We start from the raw sequence: 27,083 nt of genomic DNA, 5'->3' as shown, positions 1-27,083 counted from the left end.
TAGCACTACAGACTCTGCTCCGCATGTTACCAGTGTGTTGCATCCAAATAAAGACCAGATTACTTGAATTCTCCATCAGGCTGATATACTTCAAATCCTGTCATGAGCAGAAAGGGGAACACACCTTATGTGTAAAACCAATAACTGGCCAGAGCTGAGTTGTTCACAGTCCCTGGGGCCTCTGATATCCTGTGCCGATCCTTTAAATTTTCCACTCTAATCCCATGCCTGTTGTCCTTTATACTGCATTTTATTTGAGGACCACAGATAATTCATTCTATACATAATATCTACTTGCTAGTGCTGTGTGTTAATTACAGATAACAGTCAGTGTTACTTCACACAATTTTACAAAGCTAGCAAACACTAAAATCAGGTTGGCTATAGTTACCTGGTCATTAGGCAATTGTTGCAACCAAACAATCTAAAACAAAGCTTCAGGGAAGCCAGAACAAGTCCAGACATTTCAGAAGCTGTTTGGTACAAATGGGAAAGGAGAAGCATCTACACCACTCCCCTTCCTCTAAATAGAAAAGAGCTGGGGGAGATAAAAATAATCAGCCTCCAAAGGGCTCAGAGCTCTGATATTCCCCAGGAGTGGAAAGTAACATGCACATGCAGTGGGATCAGCTGGAGAAAGAAGTTCTGCAGATGTTGAAAGAGCAGGATTTCTCTCTCCATCAAAATTAGATTGGAAGAGCTTAAAGTCATGTAGAAATCTTACAGAGCCTTTCCTACCAGTGATATTCACTGCAATACAATATATGAAGTCAAGGTCAACTTCCTCCCAGGCCATGAAGCAGCTGGTCAAATTAGTGGCTGCTTTGTTGTTTCTAGGTCTCTGAAGGATCCTGGCACTATGGCCCAACAATGTGACTTCCAATGAAAACCCCGGGGTTTTCCATAATAGATGCTTCCTGTTCCCTTGAGAAATGGAAACGATGGATCAACCATTTAACTTCTTAAAGGGAAGGTGAAGCCTTGGTCACTCCTAGTTCCTCTGGGTATTCATTCCCAAATGGGTTCACCTTGGGCACTCTAACAGGCCATGTTCCCAAAGCCCTTTTGCTACGCCTGCACCAGGTTTGAATAATCCAATTGCTCAACACTTGGAAAACGTCTTTTCCTTTTCTTTTTCAATGTCTGAATATGATGTAGATGGCTTGAGCAAATCTCAGTGCCTTCCTGCCAAGGATCAGGGAGGCTGCCTGATCTTTTCAGAAGGATTTAAAGGCACTCTTAGAATATAGATCAGACAGGCCCATATTGCTGTACCTCCTGTAGGAACACCGTGCTCAGTGTCACACTGAGACCTTACATTCCTCAGTTGCTAAAAGAGATGGTAGCAGGTCTCACCTTTCAGCTACAAATGATAAAACATATTGGGTTCAATTCATCTCCAGTCTAGCTCTAAGCAGAGTTGATAGAAGAGAGAAAAAGGGTTTCACAAGAAGCTTTGAAATTTAAATTCCTTAGCGGATAAAGTGGAGCAATTTTACATTCACTTTTTTTATTCTGTGAGGAATTTTTATTTTGAAAGCCTTTTCTCAGTTACTCAATTTGTTTCTCTTCTTTCTATTTCCCTTTCATCTTTTCACCACTGGTGACTGGTGTGGAAATGAAAACACAGTTATTAATTTGTGGATTTTCTAACATCAGAAAAGGAAAAGCATTTTGATGAAATGAGATGTTATTATTATTTCTATTTTTTAAAAATAAATACACCTTTTCTGTAGATTTACTGGCATTCTGCTGGTGATTCAATCTGAAAGTGTAAACAAAACCAAGAAGCCAGATGTGAAATTAGAAATCATGCTTATTCACTTAGTACAAGGTTTTCCAGCTCTTTCATTTGAAATTAGTAGCTGGTGGCCATTACTACTTGCTCCTATCTCCTTTGACTCTCTCTTAACCTCCCATTTTCCTCTTATTGATACAGCTGGGAAAGAGAGACCTTTGAAATCCAAGCACTCGTGTACTTACTGTGTCATGGCTACTACATGAGCATACATACATATTTAGATATAACACTTACTCCCAAAGCTCATTATTTTCTAAATTAAGCTTCTTCAGGCACCAATCCAAATCTAAACTCCCAGCTGCAGCAACTGTTGCACAGTACATTAGTCACCCCTCCTTTGCTTTTTGGTTCCAGGGAAAAAATTAGGCACTATGACAGATCAACAATTGTTCAAACTGGAGATTACACACAGAGGTTCCTCTTGCCCTCTTTCATTTTTCTCTCAGGGCATGTCAGGTCTGCTAGCTAATTTTTTAGGAATAGAGTTAATGGTATGGGCCAGGGAAAAGTCTCACAAATCTATTTTCCATATGATGGTGAAAGCTTCTCTGTAAATAACAGAGGGCTTGTTCCTAGGTCTTGGAACAGTAACCTTCTCCTTGAAAAAGCAGAGCGCTTTGAAAAGCCTTCAGCATACACAAGCTTCACACATAACTAAGGTTTCTGGAAAAACAAAGCACAGTCTTAAATAGTAGCAATGCACAGAGTGACAGAATGTAAGGTTTAAAATCTGGATATGAAAGATATTTTCAAAATCTTTCATCAAAGGCTACAATGAAGGGTAAGTTTCAGCCGGTTTGTCATCTCTTTTCTGACAAAATAAATCCAGGTTTTTAGGCTTTCCCCGTGGCCATAAACCATTTTCTGACTGGAAACTTAAAATATGATCTCACTGGACACATCCAGAGGTAATTTGCCCTATCCTCAAATGCCCAGTTGTAAGGAACATAGATCCCCTAGTATTTTTATAAGTAGAGAAAAATGGAGAAAAACATGATAAATTCTGTGAAAGAAACTGAGCAGCTTAAATCAAAACCAGTGTTGGAAACTGGCTCCAGCCAGTCATTGCAAATCATATTAATCTCTTGTGAAGGCATTCAGCATCTTCATCTCTTCTACCAAGCTTATTCATGTAAAAACCTGCTTACAGATCCAGCTAGACAAAATACCTCTCTGCCTCAGGACTGCTCTGATCTGGAGATAGCTCCTTTTACAGATTCCCCTGTAACGTGTAGATCAGGGATACTCAGCTTACCCCTGAGTCACAGGTGAGTGAAATTACAACACTACTATATCTTGACCTAATGTACTTCACAGGATCACAGAATCATAGGGGTTGGAAGGGACTTCTGGAGATACTTCAAGTCACAGAGATGCCAGTTGGGAAACACCAGGCAAATCAGTTCTTTCCCTACTGAACTACAGTGTCATTATCAAACCAAAGCTCATTTCAAAAAATAGAGACTGCCATGTTTATTCCTGTGCAGTTTGTACATGTAGTTTTGCTACGAGCAGCAACAAGCTTCAGCCATGTATCCAGCCAAAGCTGAGCAAACATCAGGCACAGCAGCAAAAATTAGGAGGCAGGATTATGGATAAACTTGGATTTAAATTTATGTAGACTGAAGGGCCCACAGCTGTATTCTCACTTTCCTTTTTAGAGGACTACTCCACTAATGCCCCAGCCAGTTTGGAACTGAGACACATGCATGATGGAGGGCCTTCACATCTATCTGCACTTCCATCTGCAAGACTGGGGCCTCAGTGCTGGAAAATGGAAACAGGTTGATCCTGTGCATAAAATAAAGAGAATAAAATTGACCCATAGGTGAATCAAATAAGCAAAATGTAGAAAAATAAAACATAATGATCAGAACGCTTATGGTCTTAGGAAATCACATGCAGATTTTCATAGAGCATTTTTCATTGATTGCATTCATTTAGACTTGCTCTTTGTGTATCTTGCACAACATGAATTATGCTTAAAAAAAGCAAAGGGCCTTTCACTGTCCCTTTAAGTAGCTGAGACTCTCACTCCAGATTGAGGTGCTCAAGAGGGAGAAAAAAATCTATTTTTCCTTGAAATACATATCTACAAGAGAAGTGATAAAAGAGTGTGCTTGTAGAAAGCCAAGACTGTATATTTGTCATGGAAACAGCAGTTAAAAGAAACACAGTGATGGGAGGAATATCAACTATTGCTTCAATCTGATTATTCCAGCATGCAGGCATAAGCAACTGCGGGTTGCTCCTTACACAGTCTGACAGACCCACCAGTAACTTGGTAATTTTGGGTTGTTTCTGGCTGCAACTTTTGAAACGCCCTAGGTATCCTTTATTATATTCAGGAAATACAAAGAATTAAATGGAAAGGAGGAAACAAAGTTGAGAAGGCCTCTCACTGGACACTGGACACTCTGCTCATGTTTGTGAGGCTGGCAAAAGATCCAATGCACATTTCATTTATCAAGTTTCATCTGCCTGTTTCTATACATCCTGGCAGTGGCATGCAGTATAAGGAAAGAGAGGGACCTCTGTGGAGACCACCAGGAGACAAAGCAGTGTAGGGCTCATTCTGGTGTTCTACTTGTTGAAATTTCTTGTTTCATCCTTGTCAGGAAAAGCTTGGAATTAAAAGAAACTCTGAGGTCTAAGTCAGCCTAATCAAAGATGCAAATCCAAAATTTAGTAAAGGATTCCCTTTCTAGGACTGTCACTATCTCCTTAATTGTCACCTCTTTTTCTTTGCCTCTTTCAGTGTCCTTTCTGCTTGATGCCTTGTTCCTCTTCAGTCACCTGTCCCTTACCTGTTCCCTTCTTTTTGCAGCAAAAGCCATATGGAAGCATCCTGATCTCTCTTCTCATTTCCACCAATGTAAAGCAAAAATACATGCAAACCCAGCGACCATTTTTTCCAAAGGGAGAAACACATGCTGAATGCAACTTGCAAAACAGAGATAATTCATGTCCTGGAGGAATTAGCACTATTTGATGACCTGCCATTGTAAGAAAGGGGTTCAGTTACTTCTAGTTTTCAGGTGAATGTCATTCTTCCAGGCACCTGCAGCTCTAATGTTCATGAGGTTCCTAATGATCTCTCTTGTGGTGCTATCCTCCACTGAGAGAAAGCAGCCCACTGTAGATTTAAATGGGTGGTACCAACAGAGGAATTTCTTACTCCTTTTTATTTTATTTTTATTTTTTGTCACAGCTCTGGTTTCCACAGAATATTATTGATCAATATACTAGGAAATGAACTAGCATGGGAGCTTCTTGGGGCTTATCTCTAGCAGCACAGTTTGTTTTTCACAGAGTGTTGCTAACGAAGCTTTCTCACTAGCAGATATGCGTGGGAATGTCACACCACCAGACAGATTAAAAGTGCATCCAGGAAATTTCTGTCCTTCAGAAATGATTACTTATTCCACAGCTTGCCACACTCTCCTGAATTAAATGCAAGAAAGGCAAAGCCTTGACACTGGGGGTTAGCCAAGCTTTTCTTAGTGTTGGTTCTGAAAGCTATAAAAGTAACTGTTGTTTTCCTTTGTCTTCACTGATTTCTAGGCCCATGCAAATGGTTTGATCTCCAGAATATTGCAGGCATTTCCTAAGCTAAACCGACTTTTATCTGAATCTGGTGGAGGCTGCTAAAAAGAGGCCATGACGCTCACCAAAGATCACTGTCTCCATCATACTTGGGAAGTAATACAGGGAAGGAAATGGCCAAGATTAGAGCTCTGCAGCAAGTTATTTATTTTGTTCTAGGAAATCCTAGTGCTTGTTTGCTTTATTTGCATAAAAACCAATTTTGGAAAGAAAACTCTAGAAGCCAGACCACACCAATTCCTACTTGCTTGATATCACCTTTGCCTTAAGGATAGGCTGAAGTTAGAGAGGGCAAAGCAGAGAGCAATCAGCTGCCACAGTTCCCACATAAAGATATTTTCAATATGAAAAAATATATATTTATGCCTAAAAATGTGCCATTTTGGGCTAAAAACTTGCTCACAGTCAAAGAAGAAGAATGTATTGGAATCACTTTCAAATCACAGCTGTGACATGATATTATAGGAAAGGTTTGCTGAGATACTATAGGCTATTGTTTAGTTTGATCAAGGATGGTGCTAAAGATGGAATATGACTCTTTGCCTTAGCACCTAGATTGTAGCTGAGTCACCAAAACCAAGAAGAACTCATGCAGTAACCATGCAAACTGCACATACTGACCTTTAATTTGAAAATCCCTGTGCTGTTATCTCCTTTCCACATAAGGTGATGATTTTTCCTGTTACTAATGTTCTAAGCAAAGATTCAAAGGAATTGTTTTTGAGAGGGATATAGTGGTGTTTCGCAGTCAAAATAAACCTAAAGGAATCTTATTTATTCACTGAATTTTATTTTAGATTTACAATGTGAACATACAATGTTGATTTTTCTGGAGAAATGTTCTACACAATGCTTATATCAGTTATATAGGAGCACCTCTCCTACGAAGATAGGCTGAGAGAGCTGGGGATGTTCAGCCTGGAGAAGAGAAGGCTCTGCGGACATCACATTGTGGCCTTTCAATACATAAAGGGTTCTTATAAAATGATAGGACAAGGGGGGATGGTTTTAAACTAAAAGAGGGGAGATTTAGATTAGAGGTTAGAAGGAAATTTTTCACTCCGAGGTTGGTGAGGCACTGGAACAAGTTGCCCAGAGAGGTCTTGGATGCCCCATTCCTGGAGGTGTTCAAGACCATGTTAGATGAGGCCCTGAGCAACCTGATCTAGTGGGTGGTGTCCCTGCCTATGGCAGGGGAGTTGGAACTGGATGATCTCTGAGGTCCCTTCCAGCCCAGGCCATTCTATGATTTCTATCTATATGTAGCCACTTAGAACATGATGGCATCTCTTATACCATGTCCTATCAATTCATGCTAACCAGCCATATACATTGGATACATGCTGTTAACTTTTAAAACAATGAATATGGGAATTCAGAACTGCTCAGAAGCCTAGTGCTTACTTTGGGAGCCGATAGGGAAAATATTATGAGAAGAAAAAGAGACTTCACTTTCTCTTCTTATATAGAGGGGGTTTAGAGCTATATAAGTTGATGAGAACTTTTTCCACCATGGCAGAGTTACATAAGTTATTCTTCTTCCTGATTCTATGTCTATTTTCATGATCTTAGTGCTGCCCTATCCTGTCTGTATACGAGAGAAGAAAGCAAAGTGGTTGTTCCACTGGACCAGGTACTGGAAGTAATGTGAAATACTATCTCAACATAAATGTAATTTATCTGAGAGACAGGAAAGCTAAATTCTCCCAGCAGTAGCCATGCTAGTGGAATAAAATGCTACCAAATGGCAGCTTTCTCATATAGAAACTCATATTTTTTACCCATTTTGCTTTTGACACTGCATGCTAAGCAGACATACAGCCCATGGGCTGAGCAGTGTTTTACAGATGCTTTAGCTGCCGGCATAGTCAGAGAAAATGATCTGGCTGTGAAGTCCTTGACCTCACTCATTCTTGGCTGGCCAGCCCCTATGGATTCTGGCAGTTTCAGACTACTCTAAGGGTAAGGACAGCCTTACTACTAGTAAACCTTCAAGAGTGAGGATGATAAAAAGCAGTGAGACAGACCACAGCAGTGTAGCAGAGGTGAGCTTATAGAAGCTGTTTAATAATCTGAAGAATCAACAGTAGCTCTGCCGAAGTGAATGTGCCGTCTAACCGCAGAACAGAGCAAACCTGATACTCCCATTCACTTTGCTGGGGGAGAGTTTAAAGTCCCCAGAGATGACTAAAATTATTCAATGAGATGAGCAAGGATTTGTCTAAAGTCACAGAACTGAGTGTGCACCATTAGCAGATATTAAGTACAAAAGTGTTTCTAAAATCCCAGCTTTGCTCAGCTTACTCAGGCTTCTGTAAAGTGCTTGCCCCATCTGGAGAGCCACAGCTGAGACCCTGAAGACAAAGGCTGTTCTCTTTCTTCTAGAGAACCAAGAAGTGATAGCTCTTCTGTGAGGAGAAGGGTACTGCTCTTTAAAAGTAATGTAGACTGTTGATTTGAATGCCCACCAGGAGGTCAGCTACATCTTCAGGCCGTATCTTCCACCTCCCAGCAAAGCGTTTTTTACCACCCTGTGTTCTCATAGGAGAAGAAGCGACTCCTCCATCCCTCCTGCTCAATGTGCCAATATATATTAAATTTAAGATTCATTGAATGGAAGAATATGTGTGCAACAGTAATGAATGTAGACTCCAGGAGGAGTCACTTAATAATCCATGGACTCGGAACCTGAGGTTTGGTTTCTGCTCCAATGCTAACATTTAAATTTTACAAAAAAAATCCATGAGGCTAGCCCAATATTGGGGGATTTCAGTAACATTTTAATACAACTAGTGAAAAAACAGTAGCATCTGTGGATTTATGCATAAGGGAGTAAGCAGCGTGTTGAGTAGGAGTTTTCAGGATAATTTTGAACCTTTTTCTACCTAAGTTTTACCAAATGCGTCTAAGCGCTTACCTTCCCCTATCTTCAGTTTGCACTGAGACAAGCAGCACTTGGATGTGAACTAATGCTGAAATACTATTTATGATGAACTTGGGATTTAGATCCAGCATGCAGCAATCTGAAAACTGATACCCAGTGTTTCTTACAGTCCAAGGTTATTCTGCTAAATAAAAACAACTTCAACTAATTTTAACTTGTGATCAACAGCCAAGACATTTATTAATAAAATTATATTAATAATCAATGTTCATTTAAGAGTATTCAAAGAGGGGAAAAGCACTGTTGTAATGAAATTTTCCAGCCACCAAAAGCCAGATTCTTTTACATTGCTTTTCTCTGAACTGGTGGAAATCTGCAGTTGCTGCATTGACTGCAGAGGCATAATTAACACTTGCAGTGTGGTAATAGAAGGAAGAATACAAGCTTTTTTTTGTTATTAGGCAAGTTGATTGTATAATAAACACAGTATATACCAGCTGCAACTATTTTTTTTAAAGCCAGCTTGCATTTAATTTGCAAATATGGTCAAGAGTAATTTACCTCCCTTTTTATCTTGGGATTTCTAAAAATATGGAATGACAGATGCTAATTCAGGTAATGGTATTAATTCAAAAATCTCATATGTAGAGCTCAGAAAGAGAAGCACTCACATGAAATAGTTTATGTTAGCCTTTCAATGAGATTGCTCATTAGACTGTGGTCTACATACAAAAGGTTTTACAGGCTTTTATTATGAATGAGAAGAAGAGGGAAATAAAGTCTCTGAAAGGGAGCACAGCTGCATTTCTTCTTTAACATGTTATATCACAAAATGGCAGGGGTTTCACTTGCACAGTAGAATCCTACACATTAAAGATACAATAAAACAGTAAAATAAAATGATATCAAATGGAAAACCCAAACTTTTGGCACACCTAAAAGGCCAGACTATCAACTGGAAACTGAAAGCAAGACACTGTTAATCCAAACACCACAAAACATGAGCCGCTATTACAGAAATTTAATTGACTTCAATAAGAACTAGTTGAGTTTTGAATATATCGAGGCACAGAGATCCCACAACTTCTCTGGGTAATCTGATTCAGTAGTTGTTTACCTTTCTGGTGTAAAAAAAATAAATATATATATATATATTTTCACTCTTTATATTGAACATCCACCATCTCTCTCTGATCATTTATGTAAAGTTCCCAATATCATGCTTAGGCTGCAATTAATGCTGGTTTAGAATAGTATCTTGTATTACTCAGACTCTGTTGTGAAAATAACTTCATGCCCTGTGAGGTATTGAAATTTTACTTACAAGTAAAAGATGTAGGAAAAAAGATACCAAAACAACCTTAATTTTAAGATCAACCTTGAAAGTTTTATGAAAGAGGTTACAGGAATTTCAAGTGTGCAATAAAGGGAAGGAATTCCTTTTTATCCATTGATTCAGGATATTCATTTAAGTCTTGTCTGTATGTGGGATTGAGCTAGCAGAATTAGAAATATGGATTTAGATGTCCATAAATATGAGTCTGCATTTGAACTAGGGGTCTAAACTCCAGTTTGTAAGCTTCTAAGACCATTTGAAATGCTCTCAAATATCCTGCCCCTGAAGGACACATATCTCCCATAGATTATACACCGTCTCTGCCAGGACCGTGTAGATGTCTTTTCCATCCAAGACGGTCTGAAATGACACCAGACACAGAATCACAGACTCACAGAATGGCTGAGGTTGGAAGGGACCTCTGAAGATCATCTAGCCCAACCCCTCTGCAGAGCAGGATCACCTAGAGCACATTGTGCAGGATGGCATCCAAGCTTACACTTGTGTGTAAACAGCAAAACAATCAAGCCCTAATCAAGACAGTCAATAAGCCAATGAGTCTAAAGAGCTCTTTTGATCATCCTAAAATAGGAGCCTCCATTTAGTCAGGTAGTACTATAAGGTCCATCTTCATTAATGACCTGGATAATGGGACAGAGTGTGCCCTCAGCAAGTCTGCAGATGATAAAAAACTGGGAAGAGTCCCTGATACACCAGAGGATCATGCTGCTATCCAGACGGAACTCAACAGGCTGGAGAAATGAGATGATAGGAATGTCCACAAGGGCATGTGAAGTTCCATAAGGGGAACTGCAAGTCCGGCCATCTGGGGAGGAACCAGTACATGCTGGGTCGGCTGGCTGGAAAGCAGCTTTGCACAGAAGTACCTGGGAGTTCTGGTGAATGCCAAGTTGACCATGAGCCAGCAATATGCCCTTGATGCAAAGTAAGCTAACAATATCTTGGGGCTGTCTTAGGAGGAGAGTTACCAGCAGGTTGAATGAGGTGATCTTTCCCCTCTATTCAGCACTGGTGAGGCCACACCAGGAGTTCTGGCACCAGTTCTAGCTCCCCAGTACAAGAGAGCTACGAAGCTACTGGTGGGAGCCCAGTGAAGGTCCACAAAAATAATAGAGGGACTGAAACATCTCTCCTGTGAGGAAAAGCTGAGGAGCTGGGACTCTTCAGGCAAGAGAAAAGATGGCTCAGGGGGGATCACATCAATATGTATAAATACCTTAGGGGACGGTGTCAGGTTGTTTTCAGTGGTGGGAGCAATGCTATAGGACCAGGATGTGGCATATATAGCCAATGACCTACAGGTAAGTGATTACATACAAAGCTTGTACTACTACAATGAGTACAGCATGATCCTATTTTTCAACACTTCCCAACGTTTGGCAGCAGTGTGCTTAATTATTCAAAGCAAAGAGAAGACACAGCAAACTTTGAGCTTTATGTAGCACACCAGTTTTTCCAAGTCGTTTTTCAATAACAAGGTCACAAGTACAAATCATTCAAAGTGCATGTGACAAGTCACTTCTGCTCTCTGCACATATACATGTGAAAGGAAAATTACCTACCAATTTCAGTTTTTATCCCTCAGGATTACTTCACAGTGCATATTTTTCCACATTTCTATTGTGCCATGATCTTTATCCTGTGCCTTCTGCAAAAACTTCTTTTTTCCTTCTACACAGGCTGCCAGGCTCCTGCTCTCTAAGGGGTCACAGGTTGCAGAGGAATCCACAGAAACAGGAAACCAGGCTTCCTCTGTCAGTTTTGAAACACCAAAACCTGCTTCCTTTCTACAAAAAATAAACCCCAGCAGGACATTCTCTGGGTAGGCTCTTTGCTGTATGAGTAGCAGCTCAGGAGGAGAGAAAAGCTACAGGGTTCTTGCTTGGGAAATAAATGTGAGACATCCTGTAGCATTTACAAACTAGCAGAATGAAGGAGGTTATCTTCTTGCTGTTCCTTTTGCACTTCCAGAGTGGCAACCTTGGATTTAATACTCCAGGAAAGCTTTGGACCACAGAGGAGGGTGGTGAAAGCCCAACAACTTACTCAGACATGACCCCATCTCCAGCTGCAGTGCGTGGCTCTGTGAATGCAGTGACAACTGCAGGGTCACCCTATTCTGAGATACAAGTTGCCAAGGAGAGTGCATCACAGGCACCCACTTCTGCATCTTCAGGCAAGACTCTGGGAATGAAAGCAGTGAAGAAAACTTCCAATTCTACAACCTCCATCCCTACAAGCCAGTCAAATGGACACAGTGATGGGGACTCTGACAAAAATAAGATGAGAAGCTTGTCTAGCAGCGAAATGACATCTCTACAGAGCAATGCAAGAAAGGCCCCTCTCCAGCAAGAGGTCACTCCAACCCAGGATACAGCAGCAGGGAACAGAACTCTCAAGCAGTCATCCTACAGCACTGATATCACCAACACCCAAAGGGATGCCGACTCTAAAGCATCTGGCTTTCAAACTACCAGGGGAAAGTAAGGAAAACTAAACTTTTTTTTTTTTTTCTATGTAGTGTATAGCAATGCTATTCGTTAATTTCCAGTGAAATAATTGGCAAATGTCCTAGTAATTTCAAGTAAAACTGTTTTCTGAGCTTTAGGAAGATCATGAAAAAACAAGCAAGGGACCAAACCTACAGTATTTACTCAGTCAAAACCATTATGACAGAGTAAAGACTGAAATATTTATTTCCTCATGGTGCTTATCTCAAAACCAGCAGGAAACTCATTAACACATATGGATAAGAAAGGACTACAATAGATGCCTCCCTGTTTTGTGCATACTAAACTTTTGTTGTTTTCTTTGTTGTGGGTAAAAGAAATTTTAAATGCAAGATTTCATTCTATTAAAAATGATTGTGTTTCTAAACTTCCCCACTAATCTGAAATTACAAACAATTAAAGATACAACAGTGTATGACAATTGCAACATTTTATTCTGTGATAAAAACTTATAGCAAATAGTGCTGCAGGTGAATGTGCATTCAGAATTGTATAGCTTAATACATAATAGCTATGCTTAATGGAGTATATCAACTTGTACTGGCTAGCTTTATAGCTCTAAACACTCAGTTATTTTCTTTGAGCTCCAATATCTTCCACTCAAATGGGGATGTTAATACTGACTTTGGAGTTATTGCAAGCTTCACTTAATTGCTGATATATATTCAGATACTGATGTAAATGGAAGACAAAAAAGACTGGTGGTTTTCTGTCATATTTAAGGATAGAGGGATTTCAGAATATAGATTCCTTCTTTTGATAGTAGTTGATAAATGCTAATATCCAAAATGTGGAGAAACTCTCTTAAATTCACAAAAAGGGAATAAAGCACTCCTTAGAAACACTCCGACAATTATGTTGCAATGTGAGGCTGTGAACTGATATTCCTCCAAGACAAAGAAAAGATTCCCATTGTCCTGAATGTCTTTTGGATCATGCATAATGAAATGATGCCAGAAAGATGAAAAGCAAAGGAGTTCTTCACCATAGTGCAGAAGAGATACCCAGTAAGAAGCAATGCTTCCCAGGCTGCTTTCCTAGCACACTCCTTTAGAAGTGAATGTCATCTGTTACAACACCTTATCACAGTTTTTGGCAGTGTCTGAGATAACCTGGCTTACGTGGGCTCTCTTTATTTGTTAGAGCCTACACTTCAACGCCATTTAAATAAGTCTTAGAATATACTAAGCTAGAGACTTTAACTTTCTCTTGAGAATAATATTCCAGTGAAATTAATCTTCAGAAAAACTCTGTGAATTGGCAAGTACTGTTTCTACCCTTTACATAAGATATAAAAGCAGAAAGTGAAAAATCAGTCTCTGGTGAAGAAGATCTCACATTTTACTTATCACAATGGGATGTGGTTGCATCTGCAGAGAGGAAAAAAAGCAATTTTTTGTGGGCTACCACCTTATTTCATGAGTGGTTGAGGAGCAACCTGCTGTGCAACATGCATAAAGGTCCTATTTTGTTTGAGTGCATTAAGCAAGTTAGACACAAAGCAAGGTTTACATATGATGTTACAGGGTTGAGTAACAGTGTGAAACCCCAGCATAAAACTGAATGCTAAATCCCCACTCTCTTTTTTAACCTGTTCTAGGAGTTGTTTGATCCTTCTCACATTAAGATTCTTGCCTTACAAGTCTAGTCATCCTACTGCATACAAGTGCTTTTGCCGCCAGATAGGGTGATTTGAGCTTATCTTGCTGTTTTGTCACTGACCTAGACTGTGACTTGAGTCCCTTCACTGTTCTTTCTCCCTTTCCCTATGAATTAGACCTGGATAAATAAGAAAGTCTCTTGCAATTCGACTTTTTTCAGTAAAGTCATGAAAAAAATGTCTGGTGTGCTCAATGTTACCAATCACTGCTGTGAAGCATCTGGAAAACTACTGCTGAGAAACTATGCATAGAAAAACAACTATTTATATTTATTATGTGCAGGTGTTATTGACTACACATTACATTAATTTATAGCATGTTTCCTATTTTTTTTTTCCTTTTCCATCTTTATTGCAAATAAAGTGAAAGAGATGCAGTAAAACTTCCAATAAATACATGCAGCTTCCTTTGAGGTTTATTTATCTAATTCCTGAGTGCATCTTGAATGAGTCAGTAGCAGATTTCACAATTGTAAAGCACACTACCTCTGAGGGAATTTGGAAGCACAATTTGCTTTTTGGTTTTATTTTGAATTGAAGCAACTGTGTAGTGATAGTCCCTATTCCAGCCTGAATTTTGAGGTGACTTTGTAGAAACTGCATGATTCTGTTGTCCTTTATGGCAACCCATTGTGCTAACATATGTGCAGAAATGCTGATGTTAAAAGATTCCATATAGAAGGAACAAAGCAAAGAGGTCAGAGAGAGACAAGAGTAAGAAAATAAAGGAAAGCCATTTTATAAAATATATTTATAATTTAAAAAAAATAAGAAAGTAATATACTTTATTGGAGAGTCTCCAGGGTTGTCAGGTTACCCAAAAGATACAGTATGGGCTCATTGTACAAGATTAATTACCAAAATACCCTCTTTCTGAAGGAGGTTGTGTACTCTGTTGGCTTAATTATAAACAGAATTCCCTCAGTTGTCTTTGCCCTATATTATCTGAGGATAAGACTATGTACATATATCATGCACATGCTAGAACTAGATTTAAAAATAAAAGTTCTTCTGGTTCATTCTATTTTGGCAAAATTCCCATGAAAATGTCAAAATAGTATGATTTGGAAATATTTTATGGATTTTCAAAGTCTGTACCTGAAGAATATTTCTGACAACTGACAAACAAATGCAGGCAGGGCAGACCCAGATATGGCAACTAGCATCAGCCCAGAGGCTAAATCACGAAGTGCTGCTGTGGTGATGCTGCAAGGCAGACATCAAGCCAGGAAGGCAAGTCAGTGAGTCCGGATCAGGCCTGGTGATGGTGACTTATTATTGCAGAATTTACAGAGAAAACAAACAAACAAAAAAGTATCTCAGAGGAATCTAAATATGTTAGCTCCTAAAAACTTCCCTATTCCAATTGTTTACTACTTGAGCACCCCTCTAGGATGAGTAATGCTGGAAAACTAAAGCTGTGCTTCAGCAGCAGAGAGGTTTTTTTTGCCAGAGTTGAGTGAAATTAAATGTGAGTACCAATTTGGTGTCAAAGAAGAGAATTGATGATACATTGTTTGCAACTGACTTCATGTGAGATACATCTTTTTCAGCCTGCAGAAAGGACTTAATTGAAGTATTTCACTGTATGAAACAGACCAAGTAACTGTGGGACTCTGGAGCGAGTTTGAGGCTGAGTCTTGGGACGAGCACAGTCTCCTTCCATTCTGAAGCCAATTTTATTAATTATTATTCAAGGCAGCTCCTGAATAGGAGACATTCATTCAGGCTGTAAATTAACCATACTACCTCCACACTGTTGGATGGCTCTGTATTACTCATTTCTCTTAGTATGTGTATATTTCATATTTTCCAATTATCATGAATCCGCTGAGGGTCTTCACTGACTTCCCCTGCCATTACCATGGGTAGTGGTGAGGTGACAGTATTTTATTACTGAACACAGAAGGATTTAATAAAGTCAGCACCAGGGACAGATTTACTTAGCTGTCACATGTGATAGGAGTGCTGAAATATTTCATTCTCAAGACCAGAGCTCTGGATTTCTCCCCAGAAATTGCTTTTGCTTTTACTGGCTTGGTAGAATTTCTAGTGTACTGGTGAATTGAAATGAATGGTTAAGTTCAGCAGATGTTTCAAATACAGAAGAAACATAGAAACTGATTTAACTGCCTGGCTAATGTAAGGTCTACCGTCTCTTTTGATCATGTCACTTTTTAATGGAGCAGAGAGAACAATTCTTAAATGGATTACTTAGGATTTTGCATCACTGTGCATTTACAATAAATAAAACTCACGTATGACTTAAGTTTCTGCCTCATTAGGTGTATTCACTAGGACTTGGAAGAAAGAACCCCTCACACAACTACTTAGGCTGCCTTGGTGGCTAAATGTCAGAAAATGTTTGACAGTGCTTTGCCCTCACAATGTTGTACTCCAGCCATGCAGAAGACATTTACAATGATGCCTTCTTCTCCAGCAGCATCTTGAATGTACTTCTTAAGAATGGCTATGAGTCCACAATCTAATTTCCCTTCATATGCTGAACACAGCATTACTCCCATTGCACTCCTGGAAAAATAGTAATAGTAATAATAATAAAATAATAATAATAATAATAATAATAATAATAATAAACAATGAAATCAGTAATCCAGGCACTGGTATTCAGTACAGAGGAGCAAAATACATAATTATGCACTTCCATAATGATGCATGAGGCATGGCACCAAGAAAATGTAACTCCAAAGAGAATTTTAACACAAGTATTTAGAGATTGGTGATTAACAGGTGACTGAGGGTGCTGGTGTGAAGCAGCCAAGTGCCTTACCACATCATGCAGATCACATACTACTGCAAGCTGTACAGCAACACTGGTATAGGGCAACAGGTGCAGAGGGTTCATGCAATTCACAGACATTTTCTTTATATCACTTTATATCAAATATCCCATGCACTGAGGAAATCTTTCCCACTGCTGATGTCCCATGCACAGAAAGAATTAAAGAGTCTGTTTAAATGTGAAACTTTGCAATGCTCACATTTCAAGTAGTTCCAGTACCTGAAAGGAATCATCGAGGGAGACCCAGCTTCTACTGCCTCTCAGGGTGACCTTATAGGATATTTTGTCTTTCAGGGAGAGAAGAAATGGTAAATATATGCCCATGCAATTCTGGACTATATGTGACAAAATTGTCATTTCTAAAGACTAGACAAAAATTCTGAAGTAACAAAATCCGTAGTTTTGGTTTTCTCAGACAGTCTTTCAGCAATGATGGCTTTGCAGAATCATGACAGACTTCTCAGTAGCACAGGAAATACAGAGCTGGAAAAGAAAAAACATATCTCCACCCACCCTGCTTTTGAGACACTCACGTGGTACTTATAAGACAGAGAGAGTCCCAGCCCTTTAGTCCCTTACCTCTTAGCTTCCTTAGAGTTTGGTTACTTAGTTTTTCTATGATCAGAATTAGATAAAGCACTACTATGCATATGACTTCTGAAATACTTTAATGAAGTTAATAAAGGTATCCATTAATCTCTTTACACTAACTACCGCATCAATGCTCATGCTTATCCTTGCTGTTGCTCTTTGCTTCATCTGCCATGGAAACAGTGAGGAATAAGAATAGAATGCTTTCCATCCCTATTTATATCTCTCCATCTCATCAAATAGATCAGAATTACTTTAACAACTGGGCAGGGTGTTAGGATTTAGCTCCCAGTCACTGCAAACTTTATTATTATTATTTTTTTTAAACATAATATCATCTAAGGTATACCAGAAACATCTGCTCAAATTTCCACATAAAATTTGCATTATCACAAACCCAAATATTATTAAGATTTTAGGAAACTGACACTCTAATTCCTGGAGTAGATGTGGCAAGGAAAAGAACAGTGGCAAGGTGTCCCTGGATGTTTTCCAAAGGCATTATTTGTGTTGCTAGTTAGAGAACGTAAGTGATTCAGAAGATAAGTTTCGTGCCAAATCTCAAAACATCTATGCTCTATTATACTCCTAGTAAGTAATACCATAGGTCATGAGGAAAAACACAGGAAAAAAATCACCTTAAATTTCATGGACTTCTGCTCGGATTCTTTTTGTTCATGAGTTCTGCATAAATTAGTGAGTAAAGACACAGTTCTGCGTGAGAAAGTGGCAAATCAAGTACAAAGCAACTAGTGAGGCAATTTAACCATTTAATGAAGGTAAATAAGAAAAGAAAAGCTGCCCAGACACTCTAAACAGATTAAAGAAGAACAACATTTGTTCTGAGAACTGGGATGGGATCTTCTATTTTAACATTTTCATTTTGTGTCACTTTTTCTTTGTCAGCATTTCTCAGAGTGAAGTCATTACTGACTTACTGCAATCTCCTTTTCTGTAGATTAGAAAAGGACTAACAAAACAGAAAAAAACAGTACCACTGAAGGTCATCTGAGAAGCAGTGTCAGTAAATTAGACCAGAATTAGCTTAATGAATTCTGTAGTCTGGGCCAGGTAGATGATGGAAAATAAATCCAGAGGGGGGAAGAAAGAAAAAAAAAAAAGAAAAAAAAAAGAAAAAAAAAGGAATTAAGATACTTAAACAAACAAACAAAAACAAAATAAAATTATTTGACTGGATTTTCAAATGTATTTTACTAGACGATTCTCAATCTAGACTAATGGATATCTTCTTAAAATTTTAAATTCCATCTTTAGAAAAGTTTGATTATTTTGAGGGGCTTCAAACACAGTGAAATAAGTTCTAAAAGACCTAAAGTGGTATGCAGCAAGACATCTTTTTAATGCTAAAACTGATGGGTAAAATGCTAGCTAAGTGGAAATTGTGAACTATTTTTTTGCAGCACAAGACAAAACACGCAATTGGTCACAACAGTAAATAAAATTTGAGTGAGACAAAGAGGCTATTCACAGTCCAAGGTTTCAGCACAGTACATACAAAAAAAGGAAATGAATGATGACAGTAGAATTTGTATTTTGTAACAGGCAGGACAAAATGTCAAGACCCCAAATCCTGCAAAAAACATGAAATAAATGGTACAACACCCCAGCTGATACTTCAGTGTCAACAAGTCAACTGTTTCTCAGGGCCAAAAACCATATTCTATAAAATATTTTACCATCACTTACTATACTGTATTGTCTATCAAATATGCACTTTTCAGAGGCCATCCAGGCTTGTCATTCCAATCAGGACATAAAACAGATTTCCCAACCTGATTTTTGTTTATGCTCAGTTCCTAGTGAGTAATGAATTTTCATTTCAGCTGAGATTAGTAAACTCATACATTTCAAAACTAAGGAAGCTGAGCAGACAACAGAGAAAATTAGCCAATTTTGACTCAGGTTTATAACTTCTGTTGGAATTAGAGCTTATATTTCCGAAAGACATCTGACATTCATTTAAAGATACAGAATTTGCTATAGAATCAGAATCACAGAATGGCTTGGGTTGGAAGGGATCATCTAATTCCAACCCCTGCAGTGGGCCGGGACACCTCCCACTAGATCAGGTTGCTTAGGGCCTCATCCAACCTGGCCTTGAACGCTTGTTGGGGCATCCACAGCTTCTTTGGGCAACCTGTTCCACTGCCTCACCACCCTCACAGTAAATAATTTTTTCCTAATACCTAGTCTATATCTATCCTCTTTCATTTTAAAACCATTACTCCTTGTCCTGTCAGTACACTCCCTGGTGGAGTCTCTCCCCATCTTTCCTGTAAGCCGCTTTTATGGACTGGAAGTCCACTATAAGGTCTCCCACAGCCTTCTCTTCTCTAAGCTAAACAAGCCCAACTGTCTCAGCCTCTCTTCATAGGAGAGATGCTCCAACCCTCTGAACATCTTTGTGGCCCTCTGGACTCGTTCCAACAGGTCCATGTCTCACTTATGCTGTGAGCCCTAGGCTGAATGCAGCACTCCAGGTGGGGTCTCCCTGAGAAGGGGAGAATCACCTCCTTCAACTTGTTAGCTGCACTTCTTTTGATGCAGCCAAAGGGGTATGATTGGCTAGTATCTGAAAGGTGAGAGGTCTCATTTGTCACCTAATAGAGTTCAAAAGAAGTTGCTGAAGCCAAAATCAGGTCTCCCAAGCAATAGCAACAAACCAAACAAAGAAACACAAAGCCTGCAAGGGTGCTTTCTATCTTTTTAATCCAAGTGTTTACATTTTGTCAATTAACATTATCTCTCCTCACCAAAACTTGGCAGGATAGTTAAAGGAAGCTGAAAATATATGACAGCAATGTACTTATATACAACCTAAATCCAGGGCCTCTGTGTAACACTCTTTCATAGTGGGAAATGTCCTATCTTAAGAAAAACTAGAAAAAGACTGGCTTCTTCCACACAATGTCAGTACGTGTTCTTCCATATGAATGTTTGTACAGTACTATATTCAGAAGAACAATCATACCACCTAAACTATATTTGTATATAAGCAAAGAGCATAGGTTCACAGAATCATAGTATCAGTCAGGTTGGAAAAGACCTTGGGAGGTCTCTAGTCCAACCTCCTGCTCACACGTGGGTGAGGTATGAGATCAGACCAGGTTACTCAGAGCCTGATCTAGTCAGGTCTTCCGTTCCAAGGCTCAGCTGTTCAAGGTTGGTGACTGCACAACCTTTAGGCCCTGCTCCAAAGCCTGGTTGTCCTTGTGGGGAGCAAGCTTCTTATACTCAGTCTGACCGTCTCTTGTTTGAATTTGTGCAGTTTGCCTCTCGTTCTCCTGCCACACATTTCTCTAGGTCCAACCTCTCAATAAGGTCCCTGTAGGTCCTTGGGGTGGAGTTGGGGCAGAGCTGCTGTTGGGTGCCCCTGAAGGCCTTCCTTCCTCCAACTGAACATGCCACAGTTCCTCAGCCTTTCCTTCCAAGGCACCGCCTCCAGATGTTCATAGCATCTTTCTACATTCTCCTTGCCTAGGTGTAAAGGAAGACAGTAAATGAAAACAGGTGTAGAATTGGGATTTGTATTTCATTAACCGTTCTATGAAATACCCATCAGCTGCATATAATCTGAATGAGGCATGGCCAGCAAGACATGCTCTGGCTTTAACAATGTCTACAGCTCTGCATCCTGCTGTCTTCCTTCAGCAACATAATAATCTCGTTTTCATGATTCAGTGACGTTCAGCTGTGCTGATTCAATAGCATTTCTATTAAAAGTCAGGTAATCTAATTTATTTATGGATAAAAATAACTCATTTTCAGATATAATATGAAAGGTACAGAATGAAATCTCTACCCTTCATGTCCCGACTACCACTGGTGTTCCTTCTATATGGCGTTAGGACCATTTACAAGGATTGTTTGAAAGTATGATCTGTGCTTAGAACCAGAGGGAAGAAATTGTGTACAGCTACACTTGATGATCTCTAGCCAGCAGTTTGTTGTTTTTCAATTACCTAAAGAACAGCTTAAACCATCAGTGTGCGGCACTGAAGTCTCATAACTTCCACTCATCCTGTCACCTTCAGGAAATTATTATTTTTCGATGATAGTGTAAGTTGTACTTCCCCTTTTACCAACATCAAGCCTGCTGCTGTGGAAATATTTCCACTGACTGCAAATGTATTAACAACAATCCTTTTATAGACTGGATAACTCTACCAGCAGGCTAGCATATCCTCATCATCTAATTTCTCAAAACCAGAGAATTTATTTTCAACTAAAAAGTAAATGAAGAGCACATCCTCAAGGACAGAAAAAGAGAAAGGGATAAAAGTCATAGCACTCTCATTCTTCAGGATTTGGAAGCGAACATAAATTTATTTCCTTCTTTGGCCACTTTCCTGTCAGCAGGCTCTCTGCTCTCCCTCAGCAGCCTCGGGAGCTCTCACAGAGGCGTTAACGGTCACAACTTCCCCGCCTCTGCGGGCAACGGCCGCCACCTGCCGGCCCCACCCGGCAGCGCTGCCCACCTCACCTCGCCTCGCCTCGCCTCACGCAGCTCCTCCTGGCGGGAGCGGGCCGCTCGGGAAGGCCTCCCGTGCTGCTGTCGAAGCGGAATATAGGCTTTGCTAATTAAAAATTAAAATTTGAGAGGGTTTTAAGAGCGCTGGCAATACGCCAACGAAGCAGTAATGAGTTTAGGGGCCCTTGTTTGCAGTCAGGCGTGACTACCAGTCCCCTGATTCAGGGCCCAGAAATACATGTAAGAGAACATGGCTATACAGTTGCTTCAGACCAGCTGGGGTATTTTTCTTCATATACCATCAAGTCAAGCTTTGGAAATCTGTGTAGTAAATTAAGAAACAGTATTTGCCATTTATGAAAACTTAAACAAAAATAAGTAAATTACTAGTGAGACATTACTTATAATTTGTCTCTTAGCTGTGCACCAAAGGGCAGACCTCCACAGGCTCCACAGTTTTATTACACAGACAAGGAAGTTGCTCTTTGCTGAGAATCAAGTCCCATTCAGTTGCAAAATGTTGTCCAGTATTTCAGGCTGTATAGCTTCATAACAGGAGACTGATGTAAATCACCAAGGATGAGTCAGCTAAACACAGGGAAACACTCCAGTAATTTGTCCTATATTTCAGAAATTCTTTTTTTTTTTTTTTTTTTTTTTTTTTTTCCCAGCTGACAGAAAGATATGTACTAATACATACTCATGTAGACTGGACACAGGGCTTCTTGACGTGGAGGAAACACACCTTCCTCACAATTGCTCTGAAAAATCTTCTATTTCACAGTTATCTCCAACCTACATCCTATTTTCTGACCAGTTGTGGAAAGGAAGGAATGCCTCACAGGAATGTTTTCTCTGTTGAAAAAGAAATAGGACTGGTGTAAGCAAAAGAGAAGAGAACTTATCCAATAGGGTATTAATACAAGATCCAAATGAGCCTTACAGGACATGCAAGATCCCAAAAGGCAAAGAGAGGCTTATAGGCACCATCTAGGTTCCATTAGCACTGTCAGTTGTAGGTATTTTACTCCAGCCATATGTGCAGGCTCCACAGGTTGTAAGCTACACAGACCTTGAATTTGCAATGCCCATAAAATCCCCAAGATTCAGGCCAGCTGGAGTTGTAGAGCGTGCATGCTTATTGCTTGCACAAGAAAAAAATGTTGCTCTTCATATTATGCCCAACTTCTCAGATAGGGTCAAACAGCACTTGATGTAGATTTAGTGTAGCAATATTTATATTTGAGCTGGAAATACTGCTGCAAATATCACAAACAAAGAGGCTATTTCAAAAGTCTGAGGACTAAAAGATATTCTTTGACACCTTGCTATGAGCGAGTTTTGCTGGTCAGCACATGACAGAAAAGGATGAAATCTGTCAGATTGTCTTTATGCCAGTCAAGACTTGCACTATGCTCTCCAGGCTGGATTTCTGTTGTACACCATGAAGATGTTGTTTTGGCTTTCAGTACAGTTTTCCTTGTTGAAATCAGACCGAACACAAAACAAACAAGAGGCTCCTGCAGCTTTCAATAAAATCTACATGTCAGAAGCTTGTGTTGCTGATCTGAAATATATTATTCCATGGAGGGTAAAGAAGATTTTCATGTTTAAGTTCCTGTTATGCAAAAGAGTTGTTTTCTATTCTGCCTTTGCATTAACACAGCTTGTCATAGTTCTTCCGCCATGCTTCATCTTCTATTTTCAAATCTACATTTTTTCAGACAGTTTGACTTCAAAATTATATTTGCGTTCTTAACATCTCTTAATGAGCTTATTTCATTGGTAGCATAAACCTAATTATAAGTCACACCAGGGGCTCTGTGGGTATTTCCTGCAATTTAGCCTGATCAAAGATTGCTGGGTCATGTGAGAACAGCTACAGACATTGTACTCACAGAACTTAAGAATGAGTTAAATATTTTAAACAGAAACAATCTGTTCAAGTTGAGTTAAATTTTTGGTGGAAATCAGAGACTGAGTTTAGGCTATTTTAAAAAACAAACAGCAATCCTTAACTGTTAAGTTTGAAATGTATTGTACTGATCTTTCCTTGAGGGCATCTCCAAATGGGCATGTTCCAGTAGCTGTTACCTTGAAGTTGGCTGCTTTCAATAGTAATGATAATTGTTGGATTTACATTATGAATTTTAAAAAGTAGATTATGTTTTAAACTGACCTCTCTGTATTCCAGGACTTTCATATATTTTGCAGCTGCTTTTTATGCCTGTTTTCATTGTTTTATCTTTTCATTGATCACATTTACTTTGATGTGAAATGGAATCCAGTTACTAAAACCTGTACCTCCACATACACTGTATAAAAGACCAACACTGACAACATTGCTGTATTTCCTCTTATTAGTCCAGCTCTGGTGAGCTGTCAGGTCTGCATGTGAGGGTAGAGTGCAGGTGAGGGAGCCAGGAGCTCAAGTCCTACCCATAACACTGCCTCACTGTAGGTTGAGATGATCCACTTCTGCCCAGATTTTAAAACCTGACTCCTATTTTTGAGTCTTGATTTGCAGACGTGGTAAGACAACTTTCTGCTGTTTACTCTTAGTCCCTCACTTTCTAGACAGATAACTTGCTACAGTAAAAGAGGTGTGGTACTGAACTGAGGTGTATTTATCACTTCAGATGTCTTCTGATCAGACTTTATATGCTATCAGTTAATTGCTGAAAGTTATTCAGAAACTTAGATGTTTATATTCTGTATATTGAATTTAAATCATAAGCAAATCGTAAGCAAATCACCACCTTTAGTCAGAGGTCCCCCTGAATAGAACACTGGCAGTCTGGACCAGCATCACTTTATCCATCTGTTAAGAATTGTTTACTATGACATTCATGTGTTGATAGATTTCTGTGTTGTTTGCTTGTTTGTTTTTTAATTTAAATCTCAGTGCTGCAATTCAGAGAAAATTATGTTTTTTAATCTCAGGTATGAATATGCAGAACCCTTACTACAGCTATGAAATGGAGGAGGTTTCATACCTGTACAGAATCATAGAACGTCCTGAGTGAACTACAAGGATCATCATATCCAACCTGTTTGTGGTCAACACAGAACCACCCAAAAATCAAACCATATGTCTGAGAGTGTTCTCCAAATGCGTCCTGAAGTCTGGCAGAGAAATTACTGATATTACCTGAAATTACTTTTAAAAGAAAGTGGCCTTACACTTTTCAGCTCCCATAATTCTGTACTGCAGTTAGCAGTCTGGTTGTTTCATATGTTATTTCCCTCTAGGAAAGGGTGTGGAAAAAAAGGCACAGGCAAAGGCAGAGCTATGGCACAATATAGTTGTGTGTGTGTTCGACCTCAAAATGCACTCAAAAACACAGTCTAATTGTACTGACAATATTTCTAGAGAAAGGGAGGAAGAGTTCAAATATCTATCCACAAAATGGAACCTATAGGTGATTAGGAACCTTGTTAAACAATCCTTTGACTACTGGAGAGACAGTTTCTATGGTCGGAAGTGTAGGTGTATTATAAGATCTGTTATTACTGCAGTCCAGAAAGACTTCTTTGCCTTGGTGTTCCAAAAACATTTACAAAGAAAAAATCTGTTATACCATATAAATAGATGTAGAGGTGTAAAAATGATTGCTTTCTTTGCTAATGAGTAGCTGAAGCACAAAAACTAAGTAATTTGCCTAAGACTACACTGTCAGTCTGAGGGAAAACAAATTTTATTTTCATAACTTAATCCTATCCCTAAATTATGAGTTTGACTTCCCCTTTAAGTATCATATCTCATCATATTGTGTGAAATGCTATTTGTACTTTAATTATATTTACATTTTCTCTCTTACAGAAACTGGTGTGCTTATGTCCATACCAGACTGTTACCTACAGTGGTAGTGGACAACCTGGAAACCTTCTCATCAGGCAGAGCGAAGCCTTGCACTTGGCTTATTGGATCCTGTGCTCAGAGGTGTGTAGACAATGGAAGAAAGAGTACTTGAGATTGAGAGTGACACATATGCCTAATGAATACAACCACAACTTCAGAAATTTAAAAACAAAACAAAACAACACAACATCAGCAATAAAGAAACACCCACGCACTCACAAAACACACACACACACACACACACACACACAAAACAACAAACAAAACCAAGCAAAACCAACCAACCAACCAAATGAAAAACCAAAAGAAAAAAACAAAACAAAAAAAAACCACCAAACACAGGAGGGAGCAGATAGTGTGTTCTGAGTTCTCATCTTAACATGTTGCTAGTAAAGTAAGTAAACATTGCAAGTAAACAACATAGCAAGTAAAAAAGCTCACGACTGGAAGTATCCTTGAGCTCTGCCATATGGGCTTGGTACACCCTCACTCTGGAATCCTCTGATCTGTTCAAAACCTTCAAGTAAGCCCACTGCCTTCTCCTCTCTTCTGAAGTACTACAAGAGAAGGTACAAGGCTTTAAAGCAAGTGTGGGAAAGAAAATCTTTTATGTGCAGTTTTCCAGGCTTGTGCATTGTTGGAGCAAAAGGCTTTCTCTGAATGGCATAAATATTTTTGTTACTATCTTTGCTGGGTGCTTATTTGTGGCACAGCTTTGTTGCTCAGGCAGTGAACCTAGAAAAGTAACTGGCCTGGATGCAACGTGTAAATAACAACTGCTAAACATATTCAGATTGTCCTTTGTGATTTGAGTGCCTTATTGGATTCTCACGCATTAGCTTTCAATAGTAAATGAAGTTTGATTTTAGTGCATGAGACTGGAAAATGGCATCCTGAAATAGCACCAGCAAAAGTGAGGTTGTAATATATTTTTTCCCTTGAAAAAATTCAGAAGCTTCTTACAAACCAGCTTGTTCTGAGAATTGCCCTCTAGGTGGTATGATTGAACATGCTTAAAGCTTTGAGGTGAAACCTGGAACAGAAGTGTCCTTAGGATTTGTGTACTCTGAAATATAATGAATTGCATCACAAAACTGTGGGACGAGCCCTGTGGTTGCAATGTTGCCAGCTTTTTTCTAATTCAGTCTGGAAGATTCACAATAACTCTGATTATTGTTATTATTATTATTATTATTATTATTATTATTGTTATTATTATTATTATTATTATTTTAAGGAAAATGAGCTCATTGGGCTGTTCCTGTAAATGTCTCTGCTATATACACTTCTGGGTCTTGTCTACATGGAAAGTTATTTTTGTAGTATCTATTCCCGATTAACTTCTTTTAGGGACATTTGTTTTTAAGGTTGCTTTCAGGAATCAGTTATGCTAATGCAGAATAAAGCAGTCATACCATAAAACAGAAGCATCCATACGGTGAAAGAATTGAGAAGAAATCCCTTGATTTCAGTTCACCTTAATCTTTATTGAGTTCTTGAAGCTGAAAAGCCTTTTC

General features: G+C 39.1%; 1 protein-coding gene across 2 annotated transcripts in view; it reads left to right on the top strand.

Moving 5' to 3' along the window:
• The first annotated feature begins 11,435 nt into the window (after nucleotides 1–11,435).
• Nucleotides 11,436–27,083, top strand: part of MMRN1 (multimerin 1) — a 42,127-nt gene continuing 26,479 nt past the window's right edge. For both annotated transcript variants that reach the window (XM_040555942.1, XM_040555944.1), the window contains exons 1-2: nucleotides 11,436–12,131; nucleotides 25,528–25,647. In XM_040555942.1, coding sequence (XP_040411876.1) covers nucleotides 11,578–12,131; nucleotides 25,528–25,647 — 674 coding nt within the window. In that variant the 5' untranslated portion in view covers nucleotides 11,436–11,577. The remainder of the gene's footprint in view (nucleotides 12,132–25,527; nucleotides 25,648–27,083) is intronic.

The sequence above is a fragment of the Cygnus olor genome, chromosome 4 (genome assembly GCF_009769625.2).
Source record: "Cygnus olor isolate bCygOlo1 chromosome 4, bCygOlo1.pri.v2, whole genome shotgun sequence".
Taxonomy (NCBI): Eukaryota; Metazoa; Chordata; class Aves; order Anseriformes; family Anatidae; genus Cygnus; species Cygnus olor.
This window is presented reverse-complemented; position numbering and strand designations above follow the sequence as displayed.